This window comes from Botryllus schlosseri, chromosome 5, assembly GCF_051294905.1.
Source record: "Botryllus schlosseri isolate E-star chromosome 5, Bs_hap1, whole genome shotgun sequence".
In the NCBI taxonomy this organism is placed as follows: domain Eukaryota; kingdom Metazoa; phylum Chordata; class Ascidiacea; order Stolidobranchia; family Styelidae; genus Botryllus; species Botryllus schlosseri.
Genome location: NC_137240.1, coordinates 27,412,849 through 27,437,116, shown reverse-complemented (window position 1 = coordinate 27,437,116; position 24,268 = coordinate 27,412,849). Strand labels below are relative to the sequence as shown.

At 41.8% G+C, this 24,268-nt stretch overlaps 2 protein-coding genes across 3 annotated transcripts in view; one reads left to right on the top strand and one right to left on the bottom strand.

Moving 5' to 3' along the window:
* The window catches only part of LOC145439906 (peptidyl-prolyl cis-trans isomerase-like), a 362,730-nt gene that overhangs the window by 273,062 nt on the left and 65,400 nt on the right, over positions 1 to 24,268 (bottom strand). The window lies entirely within an intron of this gene.
* LOC145439892 (meprin A subunit beta-like) overlaps positions 1 to 24,268 on the top strand; it is a 233,110-nt gene that overhangs the window by 202,370 nt on the left and 6,472 nt on the right. Inside the window, exons 2-12 of the mRNA XM_080317553.1 lie at positions 3,815 to 3,880; positions 3,947 to 3,989; positions 5,761 to 5,835; positions 6,107 to 6,237; positions 13,551 to 13,660; positions 13,727 to 13,902; positions 15,098 to 15,200; positions 16,040 to 16,155; positions 16,242 to 16,418; positions 16,998 to 17,142; positions 17,774 to 17,931. Coding sequence (XP_080173679.1) covers positions 3,836 to 3,880; positions 3,947 to 3,989; positions 5,761 to 5,835; positions 6,107 to 6,237; positions 13,551 to 13,660; positions 13,727 to 13,902; positions 15,098 to 15,200; positions 16,040 to 16,155; positions 16,242 to 16,418; positions 16,998 to 17,142; positions 17,774 to 17,931 — 1,279 coding nt within the window. The 5' untranslated portion in view covers positions 3,815 to 3,835. The remainder of the gene's footprint in view (positions 1 to 3,814; positions 3,881 to 3,946; positions 3,990 to 5,760; positions 5,836 to 6,106; positions 6,238 to 13,550; positions 13,661 to 13,726; positions 13,903 to 15,097; positions 15,201 to 16,039; positions 16,156 to 16,241; positions 16,419 to 16,997; positions 17,143 to 17,773; positions 17,932 to 24,268) is intronic.

The window sequence follows — 24,268 nt, the reverse complement described above, 5'->3', positions numbered from 1 at the left end:
AATTGTTCCAACTTGGACTGAGCTGGCGGTTTATTTCCGTGAACTGTTCAATGTAACTATTGATTCCAGGGTGGAAGAGGACAAAGCTGTCCTTTTCTTCCTTATGGCATTGCCACATCGGAGATGAGCGGATTCGCAATTTCTATGTCCTAATCCAATTCAAATCCAAAGCTTCAAATCTTATTCCAAATCCTAATCCATAACTTTTGTATATTCAAATCCGCGCATAATTCTAATCCGGTTCTAACTTGAAATTCAGAAAAAATGATAATTTATACGAGGGAGGAATTGAAAATTTTTCTTTTATAACCAACAATTCTCTTGATTTAAGATAACTTGGCATAGGGCTGCACCTCTCATAGTCATTGGCATCGAGTGTGTTGACGGTCCCAGAACGGTCCCATGCCGTTAGTTGGCAGCTGGGCGACGCTTCCGCCTAATCGGTCACCCAGTGCGGCCGCAGGACGAGCATCCAGACGCCACCCTCATCAACTACATTCCGACGGAGCCATGGCGCAGAGGTGGCTGGAATAGAACCACATGGGGCTCGACAATGGAGACCGATTTTAGCGCAACGCGGACTGTCGCTCGAAGACGCCCACGACCGCCCACGCTGGAGGCGCTCAACACGAGCACAAAACTGATTATCTTGATGTTCTTTTGTTTCCTGTTTTCTCTTACTCGTTTTATTTCATTGAAAAGTCGATATATATATATATGGTGTAGTGTAGCATAAGTATATTAATAACTGATCTGAATAAAGTGTGTCGCCATTGGCCACACGACATATCAATCTCCCAGAAATTCGGTCAATCCAATCCAAATCCTAATCCGTTCGAAAAAAAATCTCTAATCCTAATCCAATCCAAATCCGACAAAATCTCACAAACCCATTTTTTTCAAATCCTACTCCTAATCCATGCTCATCTTTGTGCCACATGTACTAAAAAGTCATTCACTGACAGCATGAGATTACGGTATTGAAGGAAAGCTCAATGTTGGTCGGTGAAACAAGGGAAATAATCTTTCTACTAACTGAAATCACCAGGTTTCTAGTTTTCCATATCTTGAGTGCTGGCTTCTTTATAGAATCTGATCAAAAATCCTGTATACACTGGTTCTTTTACTTTCAGTCAGTGAGATGGGAAGCGAGTAGCGCAGTTGGTTACGTACCAGCGTCACGACACCGATGGTAGTTGTTCGAATCCTGGTTCGGACATACTTCTATGTGTCAGAGATTTATCTGGGCTCCTCATCGCCGACCTGACTGCATATGCAGTGTCCTACATAAAAGCCCAGATGTAGGTGAGCCGCGCCAAAAAGTCGGCAGTACCGACGAAAGATATACGGGCGCATGAAAAACGAGGGAGGCCGGTGGTGAAAGAGTGCGAGTGTGCAAAGTCGGCCGGAAGATGACGAAAATCAAAGACAATGAAATATTACAAATGTTACTGTCGTGGCGCACATGGCCTTACTAGGCGAAAAGCGTCAATGTTGTTGTGTCAATAAAACAAACAGACAAACAGTCAGTGATATTAGTCCACATGTCTGTGGTGAACGATATAACTCCATATTCGTTGATAGCCTATCTCAAATTGCTGGGATTTATTTTCTTCTCTACAGCAGCATTGCTTAGTATTTCTTTTCCAACTGCATTATCTGGACGGCATGATGGTATAAAATCCTTCACAATATATGACTTGGCTGCTTCAAGTAATTGAACCGTGGCATTACTTTGCAACGGAGCAAAAAATGCTGATTCTCACAATGGATGACATCGAACATTGCCCTGATGCTCTATTTTCGGATACAATGCATATATCTTCAATATGGCTGCATAAATATGATGTGCCACTCAGCTTTCTTTTGTTTGAAATATGAATGTGCCATCACACTGCCGACGCAAAATAAATCCAGAGTATAGTTACGTTTAAACAAGGTAAAATTGTTCCATATACTTCACTTTCATTGCCCTTGATATCCTCGACTTTCAGTTTATCTTTTGCATAAAGAGCTTTTGCTTTCTTTGAGAACACAAGTCCTTTCACTGCACAACGAAAATAGGATACTGGAGGGAAAATGCCTAGACAGAAAATGAGTGTTGTGATGACTGGACATGTATTCGGTAAGGTACGGTAGTTCCGTGAGTTTATGAATGCGGCTTGTTTATTTTCGCACTGGCTTGGCGGTTACTGGCGTGTGGTTGGTAGTTATTTAGTTACAAAAGTCATACTTATCAAGAGATATTCTGGTCGTATCAAAAAGTACTGCTTCGGCTCCGATCCGGCTCCGACCAAAAATGAAATAGTCCGGCCAGATATCGAATCCGGTTCCGGTCCATGCTCCGCCCTATCTCCGCGGTGCGAAGTTCTCAGTAGCCAATTTAACATGACTATATGATCTTCAAAGTGGTCATGACGACTCTCCTCCGGAATGTGGCCGGAATACAAGAAAACGCAGTGCTCTATCCGGTATGCCGGACGCCCATTGTGGAGCAGCATCTCGCCGGCTATCCGACACTCGTCGAGCATGTGTGCATTCTAGTCGAAACACAAGCAATTTTTTTAAATAAATACTAGTCAGCCTTCAGGATTACCGGGCCACGACTTAACATATCGATCTCGCTTTCCCCCACATGCCGCTTCATTTTGTCGATTTTTTTTATATTCTCTGCCTTACTTTTCATTCAGTGTGCATGCATCTTCTCTACCTCTCTACTTACTAGGCCAAGGTGGGTGTCCGATTTCAAAGACTACTCCAAGTCGTTTCGACACCTTCCTATCTTTTCATTGTATCGCAATTTTGGGGTGTTTGGAAATGATGAAAATAATATTTAACTGATACTAATACGGATGCTATATATGTAATCGAAGCACGATCGTGAATAGCAGAAAAGTTGGACACGCCTGGATTAAGCTTGCCATACGGAATCAGAGTGTTATGTAGTCAGCGGTACGAGTTTCGAGTAGACATTACAAGGGTGTGCCATGACGAAAATGGTTGAAGAAAACTGCTGTATAGTATATTATCTTATGCGTGGGCTATAAATGACGCATCATTCGTAAACTTGATGTATAAGATGCATAGAAATTGCAGTCACCGCACTAAAGCGACGGTTCGGTAGCACCGTCGCTTTCACCGTGCATTATCGTTACGACAACATTCGCGAATGTGTACAGGTGCATAACTTTCGTACGTTGTGCGTCATATATATCCGGTCAAAGTTCGTATTTACAATTGCTTACATCGCAAACAAACGCGGGTTCTCGTGTTCTAAATGAGTGTAAATATTCACATATTTCCGAGGTGTGCAAGGTGATTTAATGTTTTAGAATGCTCATGGACATGAGTCAATTTTGCGATCGGCTGAATTATATTTCATGCCATTAACCATGAGGCAGAATGAAAATTTTAGGGTTGCGTATCGAAGTATGCTTATCGATCAATCTATCAAGATGTTTCATATAATATGTCAGAAATTGTTTGTAAGCGAATTCCCGCTATAAAAGATGTTATTTTATTTTTGCGCATGACATTCAGGGAGACTCAATTGGATTTATAATATGTCCATTATTTTTAATGATATTTCCCTTTACATTCTTAATCGTTTCATGAGTAGGATCATTATAGTTTTAGCTTTATGACGTTTGGAGGCTGATATTTACCGAATATCCTCTTCACATTCTCGTTCTATTACCTGATGCAGTTGCACTATTCCTGAAAAACTTACATTATTGAATAAACTCGAGATATGAGAGAAAATAGAATTTTAGATGCAATCTGAACATCAATCGTCTTACATTTGCACACAGACTTTTTGTAGGGCTTTAGCAAAATGAGGACGATATTGGCTTTTGTCTCGTTGGTATCATTTTGTGAGGTGAGTCTACATTTCTATTCTGTCAATTAATTTCATTTCTCAAATTCGCTGATATTTTCTTCTCAGGCTCACAAGGCAGTGGGGCGCAATGGGATGATATATGAAAAAAGTAAGACAGTGTTGCTTTCACTTCATAAGTAGATGGTGCCCGTTCTCATATAGGATTATGTACCTAATCTCTGCTTTGTCGGTATAGTCACATGATGAATGTGCTGCTCAATATGCCCATGCGATCATCTTATTGCCATTCTGAAAACATATGTAGATCGTCACTGATAATTAAATGTGTAGTACTCGACTCGAATGAGAGAGAGAGAGAGAGAGATATTGATTCTTTACTTTCATCCAACGACATCAATGATGCCCAGAAAACAAACGCATGAACAGTATTCAGTGTAGGATGTGAATGATCGATACGGATACGACCTTACAGGTCAGCTAGTCTGATCACACCAGAATCAAACAAGTAAGCATACACTGTCTCTACATCAGTGGTTCTCAAACTGGGGACGCGAAACCGTCTGAAGGGTGGCGCCAAGCTGTGGTAAACTGAAAGAAGTTACCTCCTCTCCATAGTTATTGCTCTGTGCGTAGTCCTAGTTTCATATTGGATAATTCTCTCATGAACTCTCTCATGAACAGTCATAATCTTCCATGCCATCAAACTATCCGTGAGGATTGCTAGCATTCTGGTTGCATTTTGTGATATGACGATAAGGGCGGCGCGAAATTTTTCACTGTCATAAAGGGGCGTGTCTAGAAAAGTTTGAAACCCACTGCTCTACATGAACTTGAAGTACAATAGTGCATGCTACTAAAAAATTAAATATTAGTAGCAAACATATAAATTTTAGGCTATGTCACGGCTGAGTAAACCAACATTAATAATATGCCGATAAGAAGTAACCGAGTATATCGGGTTTCTATCGCGGTAATCACGGTTAACGGTTATGGCGTCGTATGGTGAATCCTCAGAGGTCCATAGATCTCTAAGCTAGGTTAGTACTAATGGATGGGGGTGAGGCAGGGTTGTAATCACTCGAGTCGCGATTTGTCGGTGACTCGAGTCATTTTCTCAAAATACGGAAAATGACTCAACTCGACTTGAGTCGATCTGTGTATTGACTCGACCCTCTGTTCGCCAATTTAGACTAGGACTTGACTCTGTGATGACTGAAAATCACTCGACTTGACTCGAGTAAAAACTACAAAAGTGAGATTGACTTGTGACTCGGAACCTTGTGACTTGGTTACAACCCTGGGTTAAGTATAGATATTTCCCTTTGACGAGGATCTTGTATTATGAGAATGATGCTACTATTTCCGCCGGAATAATGGCTCACGAGAGACCATTATTTATCGCGACCATGTAGTCGCTGACTAACATTACAACTAAGCATTACAACTATGCCAACCAGTACCCAAATATCAGGAGTCACAACGTTTGAAACAGGGTATTATAGCCGCATTTTGGCTTGCTTTTTCCGATATGACGCGGGCTGCATAATGTATAGTAATACTATGCCTATAATGATTAGATTCTGCTATTTTTTGTTCGTACATGTATTATTGGAAATGATGCTTGGAACTGCGAATGGATTTTTGCACCATGCCATTTTTATTTATCTAATTTTATTCGACACTGTATATATACTATGTTAATGTTAGATTTCTCTACCAGATATTATCAAAAATTATTCACTGGTGTTCTCGTATAGGCGCTAAAAAGCATGCAATTTCCATTGGTATGTGGCGTCGTATAAATCGACAGCCCTGCCCATCACGCAATGGTACGAGCACTGTGTTTGCATTTGCTTGTGTACCGACAAAGATCGCTTGAAATATCAATATCAACACCTCCATCGCCATGCATTTTACAGTCGAGAAGTGTCCTGCGTCGCAAAACGCGTTCTCGTCTGCAGGAGAGGAGAGAGACATATTTGAAATCAACGAAGGTAAACTGTGATACAAATCATTTAGGATTACATCGATATCAGGCACTTGACCAAGCGGGCTATTGACAAAACGTTTATAGTTCGGTGTAACATTATCAACCTCATTACAATGCCTAACAGTCGATGCGCATATGCTATAAAGGGTTGGAGTTTGCGTATTTGTGTTCGCGCAATGTGATCTGAAGGTAATTCAATCTGGTATCAGACCAGCTGTTCACTCCATCATTGGAGCCGATTCAACATGTCAAATATGTCTTTGTTTTCATTTTAGGCATTGATGGTCTAATAGACGGGGACATAATACCTCCACCGCCACAAACCAGAAATACGATAACGAACACAAACAGGTATTGGACGCACACGCAAATTCCGATTGAATATGGACCGCGTCTACATCTGGAGGTCGGCATTATATTATTCAGAAAATATATTCTTCTTACTAGTAACATTATATGCATGGATATGATTACAATATTCAACCATAGTGTCCTATATGGTGCGGACACAGCATGACTGAACGGTTCACTGCATTTCGGTTACGTCATGCTTTCCATTTGACCAAAGGCATTTTTAATGCCATATTTGACCGGCTTGCCGAGATTATATTTCGCTAATACGGGTAGCAATGGAAAGCTGCGGCTGTATAGATTACGAAAATATAAATTTTATTCGGATCATGATCCTGGAACCCTCCAAAATCAGCCTCTAAAATTTGGATTGTGATCGAGTTTGGCATTGTGACGCGAGAGTGCTGTCAGGCTCTTCTTCTTAGGTTCACTCTCGTTTTGTCAGACAGAATTGTTGCGTCACAATGTCAAATGCGATCACAATCCTGATTTCGAGGCTGATTTTGATGGATTCCAGGATCGTGAGCAGTATAAAATTTATATTTTCGTAAATCAGTAAATCAGCAGCTTTCCATTGATACCCGTTTTATCGAATTTTGCGATCGGTACGCCGATCAAAAATGTCCGAAAAGTTACCTTCGATCAAATGGAAAGTATGACGTAATCCAAATGCAGGGAGCCGTTCAGTCTCGCTGTGTCCAGTACACTATATAGCAGGCCTGGGCAAAGTGCGTACCGCGGGTCACACGAGACCATTTCGGCAAACTGCACAGTGCACACTTCTCGGAAACCAGCTACCAAAACAATAAGTTATATATTATCCTCAAGACCGTAACTCCCGCACCCCGCACCCCCCAATTGGGGGGCGAGCTCGACGGCCGCCAAAAAATATTTCGTGAATGAACATAAATTATGGTTTATTTTTAGAAAATTCGTGCAACTTCATTCAAATTTTTCTCGCACTCCGCGCGATTTAGGGATCAATGGTTTTCAGAATTGGGCATTTCGGCGTTAGCCATTACCGCGCCACGATGCACCAAGATAAATGAATTTTAGGCCAACACGGGATTCCGAGAAGGCACTGCAATTGCAACTGCTAATAAAATTAACTAACTAAAGGGAAAAAAAGCTCGACAGCGAGGGAACCTTGGCCGAAAGGGACTGCCCTTATGTTGACCAAAAACCCCGAAGTCCAATTGTCCATAGACGATATTTGCCAGTGAAGAAAAACCAATCATGAATCGGGTGCGTCTTTTTAGTTTGATACGCTTTGGAGATTTCATTATCTTTTCACATAGCAGACGAGAGGTCAGGAAATCACAACATGTAACGAAGTAATTATACCAACGGGCCCTCCCAAATATTTCCAAGACAGTACCTCACTCAGCTCTAGCGGTAAACCTGAGTAGGCCACTACGTGGGCTGAGAGAGGTTAAGAAATATAGCAATATATATGCAATTACCAATATTATTGACCGATTGAATCATGAATCATCTCAAAATTCAGCGCTTTGCGCGGTTAGGGTACAAACATTGCCAATTAGTGTATACAAGACATCTCGTGCATCGTGCATCTCGACGGGGGCTGATCTGGGGGCGAAGGTAGGTAGGTAGGTATGAGGGGGTAGTGGGGCTTAGCTACTCGGCTTTTTGCCCCAGGACGATATCTGGCAATAAATCCTCCCGTACTATCTGAAGGAATTACAATTCTTTATATATCTCTGCCACTTGAAATCGTGAATTCGATGACCGGCCATATAGTATGTGCGTCTGTGAGTAGGGACTCGGGCGTTAGGGGTACTCTGTTTTGGTCAGCAGTCTGAATTAGATTGATCCTGGCACGGTCATATTTAGGGCAATGGAGGAGGAAATGCTCGACGGTTTCTTTGATCCCGCATGCATCACAAAGGCCATTTTGATGACATTTAATTCTGTGTAGATGACCGTTCAGCCTAGAGTGACCAGTCTGCAGTCTAATTAGGATTCCAGATTCCCTGCGTGACAAATCGATAATTGGGTTAGTGTCCCTGATATCTCCAATAATTTTTCTATATTGCGAGTCGTCGTCATGGGCATTCATGTGGTCGATCCACTTTTTCCGACATATATCGGCAATGTGGGAATTCATTTCCTTCATAGTAATTTTTTGCTGAAGGTTTGGATCTCGCACGAGTGGCATCAGTGCTGCTCTTCGTGCGATTTCGTCGGCTTTTTCGTTGCCGCGGATACCTTTATGGCCAGGGATCCAGGCCAAAACAATTTCGATCCCTAGTGCATGTAAATCCGATCCTAGGAGGAGGATATCGGCGATGAGTTCGTTGTCCGGAGAGCAATTTCGAATCGCCACCAGACTGCTCTGGCTGTCCGACAAAATAGCCACACGACTTTCAGGCGTACCATTGCGTTTGACCCATTCTAAACTATTCCGAATGGCGTTCAATTCTGTCGAGAGGACGGATAAGTGACCGTCGAGGGTGTAGCTGTAACAGTCGTCTCTGTTCTCAACAAAGAAACATGAACCACAGCCCGATGCGTTTTTCGAGCCATCGGTATAAATTCTGGTGCTCCCCGCATAATGCTCGTGTATGTATTCTTCGGTGATTTATTTTGCAAAAGTGGGATGGACATCTCTGGATATTAACGTAGCTAGGCGTAAGTCTACACCGATCTTGGGCTGTGACCATGGTGGCAACGGTGGCTGTTGGTATTTTTGGACGATTGGCTCTTCAAACATGTCCGATCCTGTTAACATGTTGAAGGTTCGGAATGAGTCGTTGCCGGGAAAAATTTCGTGCCATGAGCCAGTTATTAAGTCTTTGTGGGGGTGGTTCACATTTGCCATTATCCTGAAACGAAAGTTGAGACAGAGTTGCAAGTGCCGCAACCATATGGGAGGCCCCCCACTCGAATGTTGCAATGCGTGTATTGGCGTACTCCTCATACCTCCGCAACAAATGCGAAGCGCTTTATTCTGAATTTTCTGTATTCTATCAATGACGTATTTTGGGGAGAGTAGGTATGCTTCGGAACCATAGTCGATTATTGATCGCATGGTAGATCTGTATAGCGTCAATAAGCTCGATTTCGAGGCGCCCCAAGATGTCCCTGATAGAAGACGTAACTGCTGGTTCATCCGTTTACTACATCTCGCAGTCACTGCGCGAGCGTGACTCCGATAGTTCAATCGATAATCGAATAGGATTCCCAGGTACTTGAATTCCTTTACGACGGGCAAAATGGAATTGCCCAGACTAAGACGAATCGTGGGGACTTTGCGGCGCCTCGTAAAAACTATGGCTGCAGATTTGGATATATTGATTTTGAAACCCCATTGCTCGGACCATTTCCTGATTGTATCGAGAGAATCCTGAATATCTTTCTGTACATTGTTTATGACCAAATTAGAATCCCATATGCAGACATCGTCGGCAAACAAATTGATGTTCGTTGTAATTTCGTCAGGAAGGTCGTTCATCATTATTGAGAAAAGCAGAGGACTGATAACACTTCCCTGCACGATTCCATTCGCAAGTTCATGCACGTCCGATAATGTGTTGCCAATGCGAACTTGGAACGTCCTATGTGCCATGAAAGAGTGTAACCAATGGTGAATATTACCTCCAAGACCGAGACGTTGAAGCTTGAGAATGACTCCGTTTCTCCATACCATGTCGTATGCCTTTTCTATATCTAAGAAAACTGCTATGGCATACCGCTTGGTCCAAATGGCTTTATATACATGGTCATGTAACGCGAGAATACAGTCGTTCGTGGACCTATGTCGACGAAACCCACTCTGATGGTGGTTCAACAAATTGTTTTCAGTGAGCTACCATTCTAAACGATTTGCAACCATCCGCTCCATTGTTTTACACATGTTGCTGGTGAGTGATATAGGACGATAGGAGGATGTCTTGGTTTCATCTTTACCTTGCTTAAGTATGGGCACAACAATTGAATGCTGCCACGATTCGGGACAAGAACCAACTGCCCAAATGTTATTGATGGCTGTTAACATGACCAACTGACTTTCCTCGTCCAGGTGCTGCAGCATCTGATAGCAGATTCTGTCCGCTCCTGGAGAAGTGCTTTTGCGGGTATTTATTGCACGTTTCATTTCTACTATATTGAATGGCGCGTTTACTCCGAGTGTTTGGGTATTATTTTCAACAGGGGGCAACGAAAGATTGGTTTCCATTAAAGTTCGCCGATGTAGGAATTGACAATCTAAATTATTGTTGCTGCTGATTTCAGCAAAACTATTTGCGAGAGCATTGGCCTTGTCCTTGCTGTCAGTCAGATGGTTGTCAAGATGATTGAGTACACGGATCTGGTTCCAGGATCTGCTGCAACCGTTAATCGATCGCACGACACGCCACACTTGGCACAACTTAGAATTGTGATCAAGAGAACTACAGAAGTTATCCCAGTAGGATTTTTTGGCTGAAAGTATGATCCTTCTAGCGTCTGCTCGCCTTTGTTTAAAGACTACGATATCTTCGATTCTGAAGGATCGCTTCAATTTGCAGAAGGCCGCCCGTTTCCGGCGAACCGCCCTGGAGCAACTCTCGTTCCACCATGGGACAGAACTCTTTCCTTTGATAGGTTTTGTGAGGGGTATGCTTTCGGTCGCGGCTTTGATCATCGAGTTGCTGATCTTTTCTATAGTAATCTCGTCTAGATTTTTAAAGTATTGCGAACATAGCTTTTGAAAGACGTTCCAGTTGGCTTTCTTGAAGGACCACGATCGGTAATGGAAATCATCCCCGTGACTGGATAACTGCAAGTCGTTCATAACAACAAAATGGTCGCTCCCCAATAGTTCATCCGTCACCGAGGTCACAACCTTCGGGGCGATATCTCTGGATGCAATGCATAGGTCTAAAAGTGAAGTCCGTGTGGTACTCGGTACGGAAATATCAACACGAGTTGGAGTTGTTGTATTGATAACAACCAAGTCATTATCGTCTATTATTGAGTGAAGATGACGACCATTCGTATTGATGGCGCCACTGCTCCATATTGGATGGTGAGAATTGAAGTCACCCAAAAGGATCGTTCTCGAGTTGCACTGCGCAAAGCATCGCTCGAAGAGAGCGTGTGAAATTGCTCGATTCGGTGGGATGTACACGTTCATTATTTTCAAATCGTGCAAGTTGATAATCTGGGCCTCTATAGGATAAATGTTGTCTACGGGGACTTCGAAGAAAGACAGGTCTTGTCTGGCAAAGATACAGACACCACCTCCGTGCTGGTCGCGATCTTTTCTAATAAGTTTGTAATTCGCAATTCTGGGCGTGTACTTATCGATCAGGTGCGTTTCCTGCAGGGCAATGATGTCGGGCATTTTGTCAAGATTTTCCAAGTAATATTTCAATTCGTGGATTTTCCGGTATATCCCTCTACAGTTCCATTGCATGATTCTTATCGGCATTGTGTTCCGTTACTCGATACATTGGAGTCAGGAATAGATGAACTATTGTGAGTTGCCATGGCGCTCGGGTTGGTAATAGAGGCAATAGATGGTGTCGCCATGGTGGAGCCATGTGGCTCAAACCGTTGCACGTCAGGGATGGAGATGACCGGTTCTACATTCGAAACTATGGTAGGCCTATTTGGTGTAGTTGCTCTGTTGGCAGATAAGTCCATTGCTACTTCGTTATTTTTTCTGGGAATCGGTATGGATATACCGAGGTTTTGTCCCGCGGACTTCGCGATGATCGATTCGATATCAACTGTCTTATTCTCCGCAAATGAAAGCAGGGTATTTTTGATCACTTCTGCAATGAAGGTGAAGAAGGATTCGGTTGGGATCGTTATGTTACCATTTGTTTGGGCAAGGCATGCAGAGCTCTGTGATTTACTGTGCATGGGGACGGCGTTCGATTCCGCAACGGGCTTCGACGCTCGTTCTGTAGGTGTAAGCGCCTCTGTGTTCAGACGTACAGAGCTTCCTGATCGTGTCTCAGCAACTACCGCTTCTTTAGGGGCGGTGTTCTGTTCTTCCAATTTACGCGCGTCCCAATAATTTAACTTATCATTAGCCATAATAGATTGAATTCGCGCCTCTTTCTTAAACCGGGAGCATCCTGCATATCCCGCGGAGTGGGCTAATCCACAATTGACACAATGTAGTTCATTATTACAATTGTCGTATGTATGTCTGTTTCCACATTTCGTACATCTCTGTGCGCTCCTGCAATACTTAGCTTTATGCCCGAAACGAATACAATTGAAACACCGAGTGGGTGGCGGGTTATAGTCCCTGGTACGGAATCGAAGAAAACCTATTTGCACCACAGTTGGTAGAGTGGGAGACGCAAAACATAAGAGAACAGAGGTACTCTTCGATAGACCTTTTACACCACGATACGGAAAGCGACGCACGAACGTGACACGAGAGTTTTCAAGAGCTTCAAGTATTTCCTGGTCGGATAGATCTATAGGAACATCCGATATGACGCCTCGACTTTCCAATGGTTTACTACGATATAGCTCTGCCTTGATTTCAATATTAATTTTCCCCTCACCAAGATCGGTGCACGCCAAGAGTTTCGTCACCTGATTTGAGTTAGAACAAACTACACAAAGGTTTCCCGAGGGAAGAACCTTAATCTCCTTGTACGAACCGCCTATGACTCGCACTAAACTGCGATTGATAGTAATCGGATTGTACCGTCGCAGAGGTTTAGCGATTCCTGAAATAACTACCGAGGTATCATCCGGGCAGAGGATAACAGATCCGCTACTCCTGCCTTTTGATGCAGGACCTTCGGCTTCCTCAATAGCTGGGCGCTTATGCCCGCCAGATCCGCTCATCTTAGAACGTCTGGCTACCACTATAGCAATGGACAAACAGTATCGGCCATTCCAAATACATTTTAATGTTTTAATAACGCGGATAGGGGTTTAAAGTGACTTCAAAATGTATCATGTTTAAAAATGTTTCAAAATATGACGGCAAATGAATATCTTTTAGGGTAATTAACCGTCACTTTGTCATTCGCCCAATATTAACACATCCAATGAGCACCGATTAGTGTAATTCACTTCTCCCAATTTAGAAATAAAATCAATACCCTGGATATTCTAAAATTTCTGACTCGGCTCGCCAACAGATTTCTGCTTGTCATTTGGATCGCGTAGAAAAATAATTGCCCACCCCTGTCATATAGCATAGGACACTATGATTGCACAGCGCCCTTTGAATAAATCCCGACATAGCATAGAAACAGTAACATGTGTTAAGTGTAACTTTCAAGTTTCAATAATAACAGCTATCTCGGTAGATCTCGTATGACATAGTAATGCAGTAATCCAGTAACCACAAAGCCCGTAACTATCAATTGCTGCTTTATTGGTTTCAAGGCAATAGGTTCCATTGAACTGGCAAGGCAAGAATATAGATTGCGAACATGCTTGGACTTTGTTGACAGATATGACGAAAGAAACTATATCAGTTTCCAGCCTCGGAGCGGGTAAAAAAGACAGTTATGACATGCTCCACAATCTAAAATAATCGTTGTTGATTAATTTTTATTCAGATGTTTTTCGTCGGTCGGTATGATTGGCTTAGCACAGGTCATATCCATCGGTGTCGGCTGCGAGAGGCTGGGTACAGTGTGCCATGAAATGATGCATGCAATCGGAATCTATCATGAGCAGTCTCGGGCGGATAGAGATGATTACGTAGAAATCCAATGGGATATTATTAGACCAGGTATTTCATCATAGCCAACTGCATACCATACCTAGCAGCGCAACGACTTATTCTATCTAAAAAATCACCGAAATCCGCGCCCGTGACCGTAGCTTATTATGAAACTTGTTCGTATTAGGACTAGGGCTGGGCACAATGATTCGAGTACTCGATTCTGAATCGAGTAATTATTTTAATGATTCGAGTCGAGTAGCAAAATACGATTTTTTCGAGTACTGAAATTACATGTTCCTCGCTACTGAAAGTTATTTTATCAACTAGAATTATTGTTTCGATACTATTTTCCACTGCGGAAGCCTTGAAACCTCGATTGGCCGTATCTCAGCATACGATACACATAGTACAAAGCTACGATTGTAACTGGAAAAACATTTCCCAAGTCATGATCCTCCCACAACAGTGTAACAAAGTGCAATGAAATCGGTAGGGTCGAAGAAATACCAAAGTATCTTTAATGTGATGGATAACAGGCGTTATATATTCTTTATGGTGGCACAAAAGGTACATATTCAAACTTCGGCACCTTACAATTAGTTGTGACGTCATAATGTGTGATACTCGAATACTCGACTCGAAGCATTATACGTGATTCAGAATCGAATCACTCAGGTACTCGATGTTGCCCAGCCCTAATTAGAACTGACCTGATGACTGAATTGGCTTAACTATAAACACCTCGACATCTTGTAAATAATGAACTGCACTCGTGGACATAGTCACATGAATTTCCTATCTTAAATAACCCCTGCCTCAATCAAAAGTCTGCACTCATTTTGGTATCTATATTTTATTATTTCTTAGCATCAATCGCAGTTTTGCTGCGATTCGGTATCTGCTAAAAGCAAACAGCGTCGGCCAACAGATTCAACGGGCAACTTGTTTATTTTGTTATGATTGTGATTCGTTCACGGCAAATGTATTCGTGAAAACTTTTCATACAGCAACTGCAAAACAACCCAGTCACCCAATAAGTAGAAAAATGTACATTGCAGTTATCCCAATTTAAATACAGCTCATAAAGGTGGCCGCTCACTGCGGTAGTGTGAACGACTGGATTTCCACCGAGTAGGTTCGAGATCAGATATTTTGCGTAGCATGTTTTCAGCTATATTAGGACTGTATGATGTACGAAGCGTGCATATTTTGATCGTATACGCCACGTCTAACTTGGTTTTCCAAACACTTTTGTAACAAGGTTATGAGAACAACTTCAATAAGTACGATTGGGATTTCACGGATGTGAGAGGACTGCCGTACGACTACAATTCAATAATGCACTACAGTGATTCGGGATTCAGGTTTGTTTCTGTCAGTCGGTTTGCTTTCTAATCAATCACAATGTCATTCTCTTTATTATTATAATGCTTATCATTATTCGTAAAAACAAAAGAAGGAAAGGTAGTGACGCTTGTCATTTCTTTTCTGTCGCGTCAACGTATAGGCCTAGAGTTAGGGCTGGGCACAAAGATTCGAGTACTCGAATCTGAATCGAGTAAGTTATTCAAGTCGAGTAGCAAAAGATGATTTTTTCGAGTACTGAAATTATACGCTACTCGCTATTGAAATTTATTTTATCAACGAGAATTATGGTTTCGATACTATTTTTCACTGTGCAAGCCCTGAAACCTTGATTGGCCGTATCGCATCGCAGCATACGAAACATAGAGTACAAAGCTACGACCGCTGCTGTAAAAACATTTCCGACGTCATGATCCTCCCACATCATTGTCAATATGAAATCGGTAGGGTCGAAGAAAGAACAAAGTATCTTTGATGTGATGGATAACGGGCATTATATTATTTGTGGTGGCACAAAAGGTACATATTTGAACTTTGACATATAACATTTTGTTGTGGCGTCATAATAAGTGATACTCGAATATTCGATTCAACTCGAAGCATAATACATGATTCAGAATCGAAATACTCAGGTGTTCGCTTTTGCTCAGCCCTACCTAGAATATGCTATTGACTACACAATAAGATTATGCAATAAATGGTGGGAGGACGTAAAGGCATCAGCAAAATGACAGAAGAGTATTCTAAATTATCGAAGTTTCAGCTACAGATTTCTTAGGTTTCTCGTTCAAGATGCTTTTATGAGTAATTGAGTAGCCATTATGCATTTTCTATCCAGCACTACAGGCGACCCGACAATCGTTACCAGGGACCCAGCTTTTCAAGATGTAATCGGACAACGTAGCGCCTTCAGCCGGTTCGATTCAGATAAGATTAACCGCATGTATAATTGCAGTAAGTATATTGCTTAATACATGCCAAGAGATATTTTGGGTGTGTCGATCGGAACTTGCTGATAGGCAAATCATTATTTTGAACAGGCGATACCCTTCTGTATTCGTACAACTGTAATTACGACGATGAAACGGAATGTGGCTACGTGCAAGACTGGGAAACAGACCAATTGGACTTTCTCCGCTATGATGTGGACACGGGAATTGATGGCTTTTCGATTGACGCACCTACGTGGGACGCAACTTTGGGAATCGAAGGCAGAGGTTGGTTGTTGTTTGTGTGGATTCACGATTCATCATACAGGAACCCTTATCAGCCATGCCCCCAAACCAGCATCTATAACCACCTAATTTGGAAATTCGAGTAAAGGTATATTGCAGGACTAGGATATCCCCCTCGCGGACCGCGTCCTAATGCTGCAAGCATTTTTAGTGTTGAATCCGGACCTTATCTGCGTCAATTTATATTTCATATTTCATGACAGTTACTACGTACCTAAGCAAATTTTGAACTTTTGTAACTGGACATTTATAGTTACTTAGACCTATCATATATGGAGTTCTTGTACCGAAGTAATCGTGTACACGCGAATCGTATGCGTGAGCACTGTGTCCCTGGAATCAATCGGACAATAGTCCAATATGAATACTTTTCACTCTTTCAATCTACTTTTAGAAGTCGCCTGATGTAAGTGAATATAATACTAGAAAGGCAGAATATAAAATAAACACACATAGAAAACTGTGCAGTTAAAGCATTGGGCTATATGATCTTACAGCCAGCTAAAATGTATCTTTAGTAGACTGCTACGATCCTCATTTCATATCTATCTTATATTTTAGGTACATATATGGTGCTAGATACCGCAGCGGCAACGGCTGGTGATGCTGCCAAAATGAGGAGCAAACGTCTATTAACGAAGAGTCCCGTGCAATGCTTGCAGTTTTCCTACTACATCCGTAACCCCCGTGCTGATACACCTTTAGCGTACGTTCTCTTACTGTTGTGTTGTATCGCAAGATTAGATCATTGTTTTATGAATGGACTGCTACCCATACAGTTTCAGTTAATTGGAACTATTTAGAAACCTACGAATGGATCATACGCAGTGGTGATCATTGTTATTACTTGAGTATAAGTAGATGGCATACCGAATCTACTTGCAGTCAAAATAGAAAACCAAAGCTCCTGGACGTATTTAAGTATGTTTTGGTGTAATATAATTCATGTTTGTTATTCAATAGCTAGCACCTGTTTTCAAAATTGCAAGAATGGGGCAGAAACACGATCCAAATAGGCGCCGTTTTGAAGATTATTATAATACGGGTACATACGAGGTCTGCCCCAGGTTGCCGTAGGTATTTCACTCGTGAAAGAGGCGCGAAACTGTCCATACTTGAGAAAATATAAAATGTGTAAGAATAAAAAGGAACAGAACGTATAAGTTAGACAAATTAGACTTGATTACTTCGAGAAAGTACAAGTACTTCGTTAACGACCGTCTCTGATTATAGGTCGCGTATTCTGTTCGTCCTTATACTTTGCTATTGAAAATTGGCCTGCTCTTGAACATCAGTGATTAACTGCGTAAGTGTTTGAAGCTATGATTTTTCTACAGTGTTCACATCGCCACCCTCAATAATCTAACAGGAGTAGTCGTCGACGAGGGGGAACCTATTGTGTCGTTTACCGAAGACTACGGGGACATGTGGCAAATTCAACGTATGACGATCCAAGCCCCTGACTCTTACAGGCTCATATTTGTCGGGACCGCAGGTGACGATGCACTTACTCTACTTTTTGGTCGATATAGTGCTGAGCTTAATGTTGGCCTACTTCATAGGCACCGAGTTACGGGGCGGCCACCCCATATAGAATGCTTAAACACCCGCCATCCGCGCTGTCAATGTCCGTGATATCGCGTAAGTGACAAATATACGCGCGAATAATCGAATACGCAGCTTCGTCGGAGACGATGAACTAGTGCTGAAAACGCCCCAATAAATTGTAATCCGTGATTAGTAATCACACAGTCGAAGCGAACTCGTTTACGACGTCGATTTCGACAGCGCGCGCGCCGAGAAACACTGTCTCCTCTCTCGACCAAATTCAAGTTCTACTTCCTCAATTAAAATGTCTTTGCGCGCATGTTAGTCTACAAAATAATTCTTGAATTAGTTTCGTGAGTCTTTTTAATTGGAGCACGAAATACGAGAGTGTGTTTGTGTATGCCTGCGAATTGAAAGTCATTCCTGCGCAAAGTGTGCAGATTCATTACTCTAACTAGGCTTTGCCAAGTTTTATCGGGAAATGCAGCTCAAACGTCGTTATAATGAGCAAACAATTGTTGCGATGTCAGGACTCGGACCCCATTGTGGTGTACGCAAGTTGAGGACTTACTGATTAGATGCGCGCGCTTTCTCGTTTGCTGTCATCTGTAGGCTACTAATTCTTGTCTGCTTTTTACACTCGCATTTCTTCGATGTAGCTTGTCAGTGTTTGATTTGTTGCTAATACTGCCCATTGTGCAGTGCACGGCATTGAATTACTTTGTCAAGAATTTATTCAACAAGAGATTCTCGTGGCCCAAATTCTGAATTCATTCGATTAGTTTGAGCGGGAACCAATAAACTTCATTGCTGGGCGGACTCTATTGGGGGCAACCATATCACGGATCGAATTTCAGACCATCGGGATTTGTATTTCTATTGATAAGGTTGCGGCATGCGCCCATGTTGCTCTTGCTGCAATAACACCTCGATAATTAAAATCGCACCATTTCACGATCAAATTCGACTGGCTGATCGAGACCTACATAGACCGTAGGCCCTGGGCTGAAAGAAACCAGACCGTTGTCGGTATTAAAACTCTAGGTGCGTAGCCAGTGAGTTTCTCATTCGAAAATAGAAATACCGTCCTTTTGAAATGCCGATTCGCTAATTCGTATTGTCGATGCAGCGTACTGCAAATTAGCGAGACTCGTTTGTTGGCGAAATGGGTCATTGACATCTGATGTGCGCGATGCGATTTGCGCGTCCGCATGCAGGCCTGCACGCTATAATCGCTAGCATGAACTATGAGATGCACCAGGCTAAGCCTGATATCGTTACCAGCCTGAACTATCGAGTATACAGCAGGACTGGCGCATGTCATATTAATTGTCATAACTACGCTGGCCTAGACTATAGCGACTGCTTCAGGCCTCGCGTGATTTGCCTGCTATCTCTACTTATGCGATTGTTATGTCATACTGGCCTAAGACTGACTGCGTGAAATTTAAAATCTTTGAATCTGCGCAATGGGCCACGAACAGACTAGAACGGACGTAATTGATTAGCGCTAATACTAAATCATCAGAAGGTGTGTGTTAGGCCGAGTTATCAAAAGATACGACAGGCCTGAATCACCTGAAATCGGTGCTCTTACAGAACTGATTCCACGGTAGAATTCAATCGTATTAATTTGTGAAATTGTTCGTCGTCACCGAGGTTGCGTATTCAATTGTTCGCGCGCGCGTATTTGGTGAATAGTGAACTGCTGATACTGGAGCGAGATCTAGGAATCGCTAATTAACCGCTGGACTCGCTGGCAAGCTTACGCGCACTTATACGCGTAAATTCGTCAACACGATGAAGCTTGTCCTATCCATGTATTATGAGCATTTACGCATGTGCTTAATCGTAATAAATTGATGCTAACTTGGTAAATTTGAAACAATTTCAAACCCCTCCCTTTTTAGTCAAACCCCTCCTTCTTTTCATCTCGCCACCCCATGTAAAAATTTTAAGTCGGCGCCCATGGGCTCACATATATGAGAGTATACTTGCGACTAAAGCTGGGACAGCCTGACTGATTCGATTCCTAAAGATTCTAGTAGAGTATTCGTGTACCTATCGCCAGACGATTTTATCTGGCCCGCGAAGCAATTCTGTGTAAATCGACAATTGTTATTTTATCTAGTACATGCACATTTGTAACAAATGTTTAGATGTTTTGAAGAAAACACCTCCATAAAATAATCCATCGGGAAAGCAAATGTTGAGCATGTTCATAAACGACATTATAACCACCCGGCTACGGGATTGTAGTTATTCACTCTAGTTCTAGTGACCACCAGGAACAAGTCGATCACATTGACACCCAATTCGAGAAGACAGAAAGTGCACATTGAGATAAGAGTTTTATGAAAAAATGGAATAATGAGTAGTTATCCAGAGAAGCGAAAACGCCAAAGCGGAACTATTACATGCAGTTTACATAGAGAATATATCTGTTACACAAAAATATCATTGAAATATCTGTGGTCGCACCGCCGTGTCACTTCCAACTCGCAATCCGGAGAAATCTGAATCGCGATTTAATAATAATGAGCCAAATTCCAACGTCCGCGTCTACAGTGTTGAATCTCGCCTTGTTCAAGTCATATCTAAATTGCCGCAAACAATTTGTTGGTGACCAATGTACGAAATCTGAGCTAAGCGATATTACTTGCGGTGTTCCTCAAGGTTCAGCTCTTGGCCCCCTTTTCTTTATCATTTTCATAAACGACTTACCAGGTGCATCTAAATTCTCGACTACCTTATTTGCTGATGACACTTGCCTGTATAAATCCGACAACAATTTGAGTATTCTACAAGACTCAGTCAATATTGAGATGAAAAAAATCTGTCATTGGATGAGCCTCAACAAATTGAATATCAATGCAACAAAAACTCAAGTCCTTCTTATCAATGTCAGACCTAAGATCTTGATACCTTCTCCATTTTTGACCATCGACAAAGATAAACTATCTGCAGTCCCTAATGTCAAATATTTGGGACTATGTATTGATAAAGATTTGAGTTGGAAGCCACAACTAGCAGCTCTTGCGAGCAAATTAGCGCAGGCAGTAGGTATTATAGCTCGCTTGCGACATATTCTCCCTAGATCTGTACTAAGAGACATATATTTTTCACTCTTCCACTCTCACCTCGACTATGGAATCATCTTTTGGGGGTTAACTTACGATACCTACTTGAATCACATCGCAGTTCTCCAAAATAGGGCAATCCGTTTGATAAGTGGCATGGGACGATACGAGCGTCTTTCTCCAAGATATAAATCCCTGGGGATATTGAAAGTGCGCGACCTCTGCACTTATGAAATTGCCAAGACCATGCACCGATATCACCATGGTGAATTCCCTTCTGCTCTTAGCCGCATCTTTACGCCATCTGCCGGTGTCCACTCTCACGGAACCAGATCCGCCACTGCTGGAAATATCTTTATACAGAATTTAGCCGCTAGTGTGTGCCAGCGATCCTTAACTTTTGTTGGTCCAAGGATTTGGAACTCCTTATCAATAGAGCACAGAGGTTTGTCATTTGCATCATTCTGTCGGAATTTTAAGTCTCAACTCATTTCTACATATTGATACCTGAGAGTATAATCTGGTATATATTTTGAACTAGTGTTATAGTTTTTTTTTTCTACTACCACTGTTTTGCGTTTGCGTTTTGTTGTTTAATCTTTTGTTGAAGTGTTACTGACCGACAGTTGCATGATATAAATGTTCTAACGTTACGCCTTGACTACAGCTGACTTGAAGACTACACATCTTGATGTGGTCATATCGCTGTGTTTGTCTTTTTTACATATTTGTGTGAACAACCATCGTACGAATAAAGAATCTGTCTGTCTGTCTGTCTGTCTGTCTCTTGTAGTCCTCACAACGCACACATATGGCTAACGCCAGATTACGACTAGAGCAAAGGCAGCATAAAAGTATGCCGACTTATATCGTCGTTACCGTCACTGCTTTAGCGGTTTATAAATGTATGCAACACGCCACTCATCGTATTTTTCCAATTCCATTGTTCGCGAATAAACCCCTATGGTACGTGATACGATGTAGTATTGTTTATATATGCTTGATCATAAAGTATTTAGGTGAAAAGCAGGGGCATGTGATAGCATTCTGAAATTAGTTGATTTGTGCGGCCCGCGAGCGATTTGAAGGTTTGAATCCGACCCGCGAAGTAATTTGAGTTTGACACCCCTGGTACAGTATGCATATCACCGCGTCGCGAATGTTCGAAACAATGCCATTCATCCTCATGTTTGAGGGTGATTTTCGGGTGTTTTCATGCAGTGATCTGGCCAGTTGAAAGTAGCTTTCGGTTGATTGACCCATGCGATCATATGGAAGGGATGTTTAGTCGAAAACACTGTCCAAGGGTCCAATCATGAAATTCAGAGTATATTCAAATGTGCTGATAACTAACGCCTCTGACTAACATTACTAAGGTGACCGACTGTCTCTCAGTATTCCTGTTGGAAGTGAATATACTCAGATACCCATGTGCACAGTTACATGTTACTTGTTGATAGACGACAAATCTATTGGAGTGATTCTAGCATTCAATTCTTGAATCGTTTTAAATTGTAAGAAAACGTTTCCGATGAGTTGCTTTCTGAAGATGATTTTTTGCGACCTGGAAGTTGGTATTCAATGAAGCTTCATTGCATGGCGGATTGCGCCAAAGCCTATCAATTTATTAGTGAAACAGTGTTCTGTTCTCGTTACGCCATTACAATAACAACGAAATCAATCGACAATTCTATAGCTATCCCTACAATGCCGAACTGAAGCCTGCGTGTATTTTACGACATTATGATCTAACTATAACTAAACTAATAATTAATCTTCGAGCGTAAAATTGACCTGACGAACATGATGTTGAAAAAACCCAGATTTCATGGAGAAAAACCCAGAAACCCAGGTGATGCTCGAAAAACCCAGATCTTGGGGGAAAAACCCAGGAGTGGCATGTCTGCTTCGGATCAATTCATCTTAAAATAGTACATCGAACGCTCTCTTATTTGAGATTTCATTTCATGCTGTGACGCCATATTTTGTGATACGATTGTTGATATACAATGTTTCTTTTCCCAATTCTCTACCAGTTGCTGACGATTACCCCTGACCAGTGTCAGACGAAAATATTCGGGTTCATTTCAATATGAATATACTATTCAATGATATACGTAACTGTTCGGCATATAGATGAAAGAATGTGAAGCCCAAAAACGTTGATTGAAAATTGATATGATGCAATACACCATTCCCCTACACATCTATACGATACAATGAAAGCCTCTACCAATTGCTGACGAGTAATTTGACTATATAAACTGATACATCGGTCCTATTTAAATTATGCAAGAATTTCGTTACCATTAGCACTGAGTAGAAACTAGAAAGACACTGCTATAGAGAGGATACTATGTCTACGACAACTTAAGCGCTGATCACTACGTTTGTGATCAATTTATTTGCGACTGAACTACGAAGGCTCAGTAAAATCAGGGTGGGCGGGCAATGATTGAATTGGTTTCTCACACAGGATGTCGAGAAGGCGAGAACACGTACGTACAGGTACAGCGATCAAGTTCATACCGATTACTTGATGACTCGATATTAACTAGAAGATTTAGCTTCGAGTCACGATTCAATCCACATTCTTGAAACGCCGAGTCAAATCCAAGTCACGTCATTTTTGCAAAGTGACTCGAGTCGTCCTAACACTGATTTCTCGACCATGCCTATTTCATTGAACTTTGTAACCATGTTGTGGGTTACATGTTACTATATATGTTACTACATATACATACTTCGTATTCTGCGATATGGTCGATCGATGTTTCAAGTCTAACACAGTAGAAAATAGTATAAATCCACTATTTCTTAGTAGAAAGAAGTGCATAACTTCAGTTCCTGAAAATATCGTCTGCTACGACTTTACTCGAATCATCATAATTAATACTCGCTTTAGATTTCAGTATTCGATACATTGCGCTTACTTGTGACATCTCATCTTCATTATATGCATACCGGTAAACATATGACTTTCATCCCATGGTTCTTGTCATAATTGGTATTTATTTAATAAATAGCATAGTGCAGGGGTGTCAAACATACGGCCCACGGGCCGCATCCGACCCGCCAGTCGATTTCATCAGGCCCGCGAAGCAATTCCGAGTCACAAATGTCGTCACTTTTTGTAGGAAATACTTCTTGTTCAATGAACAATTGAACGTGCACACATATAGGTCTCATTACAAACACCCGACT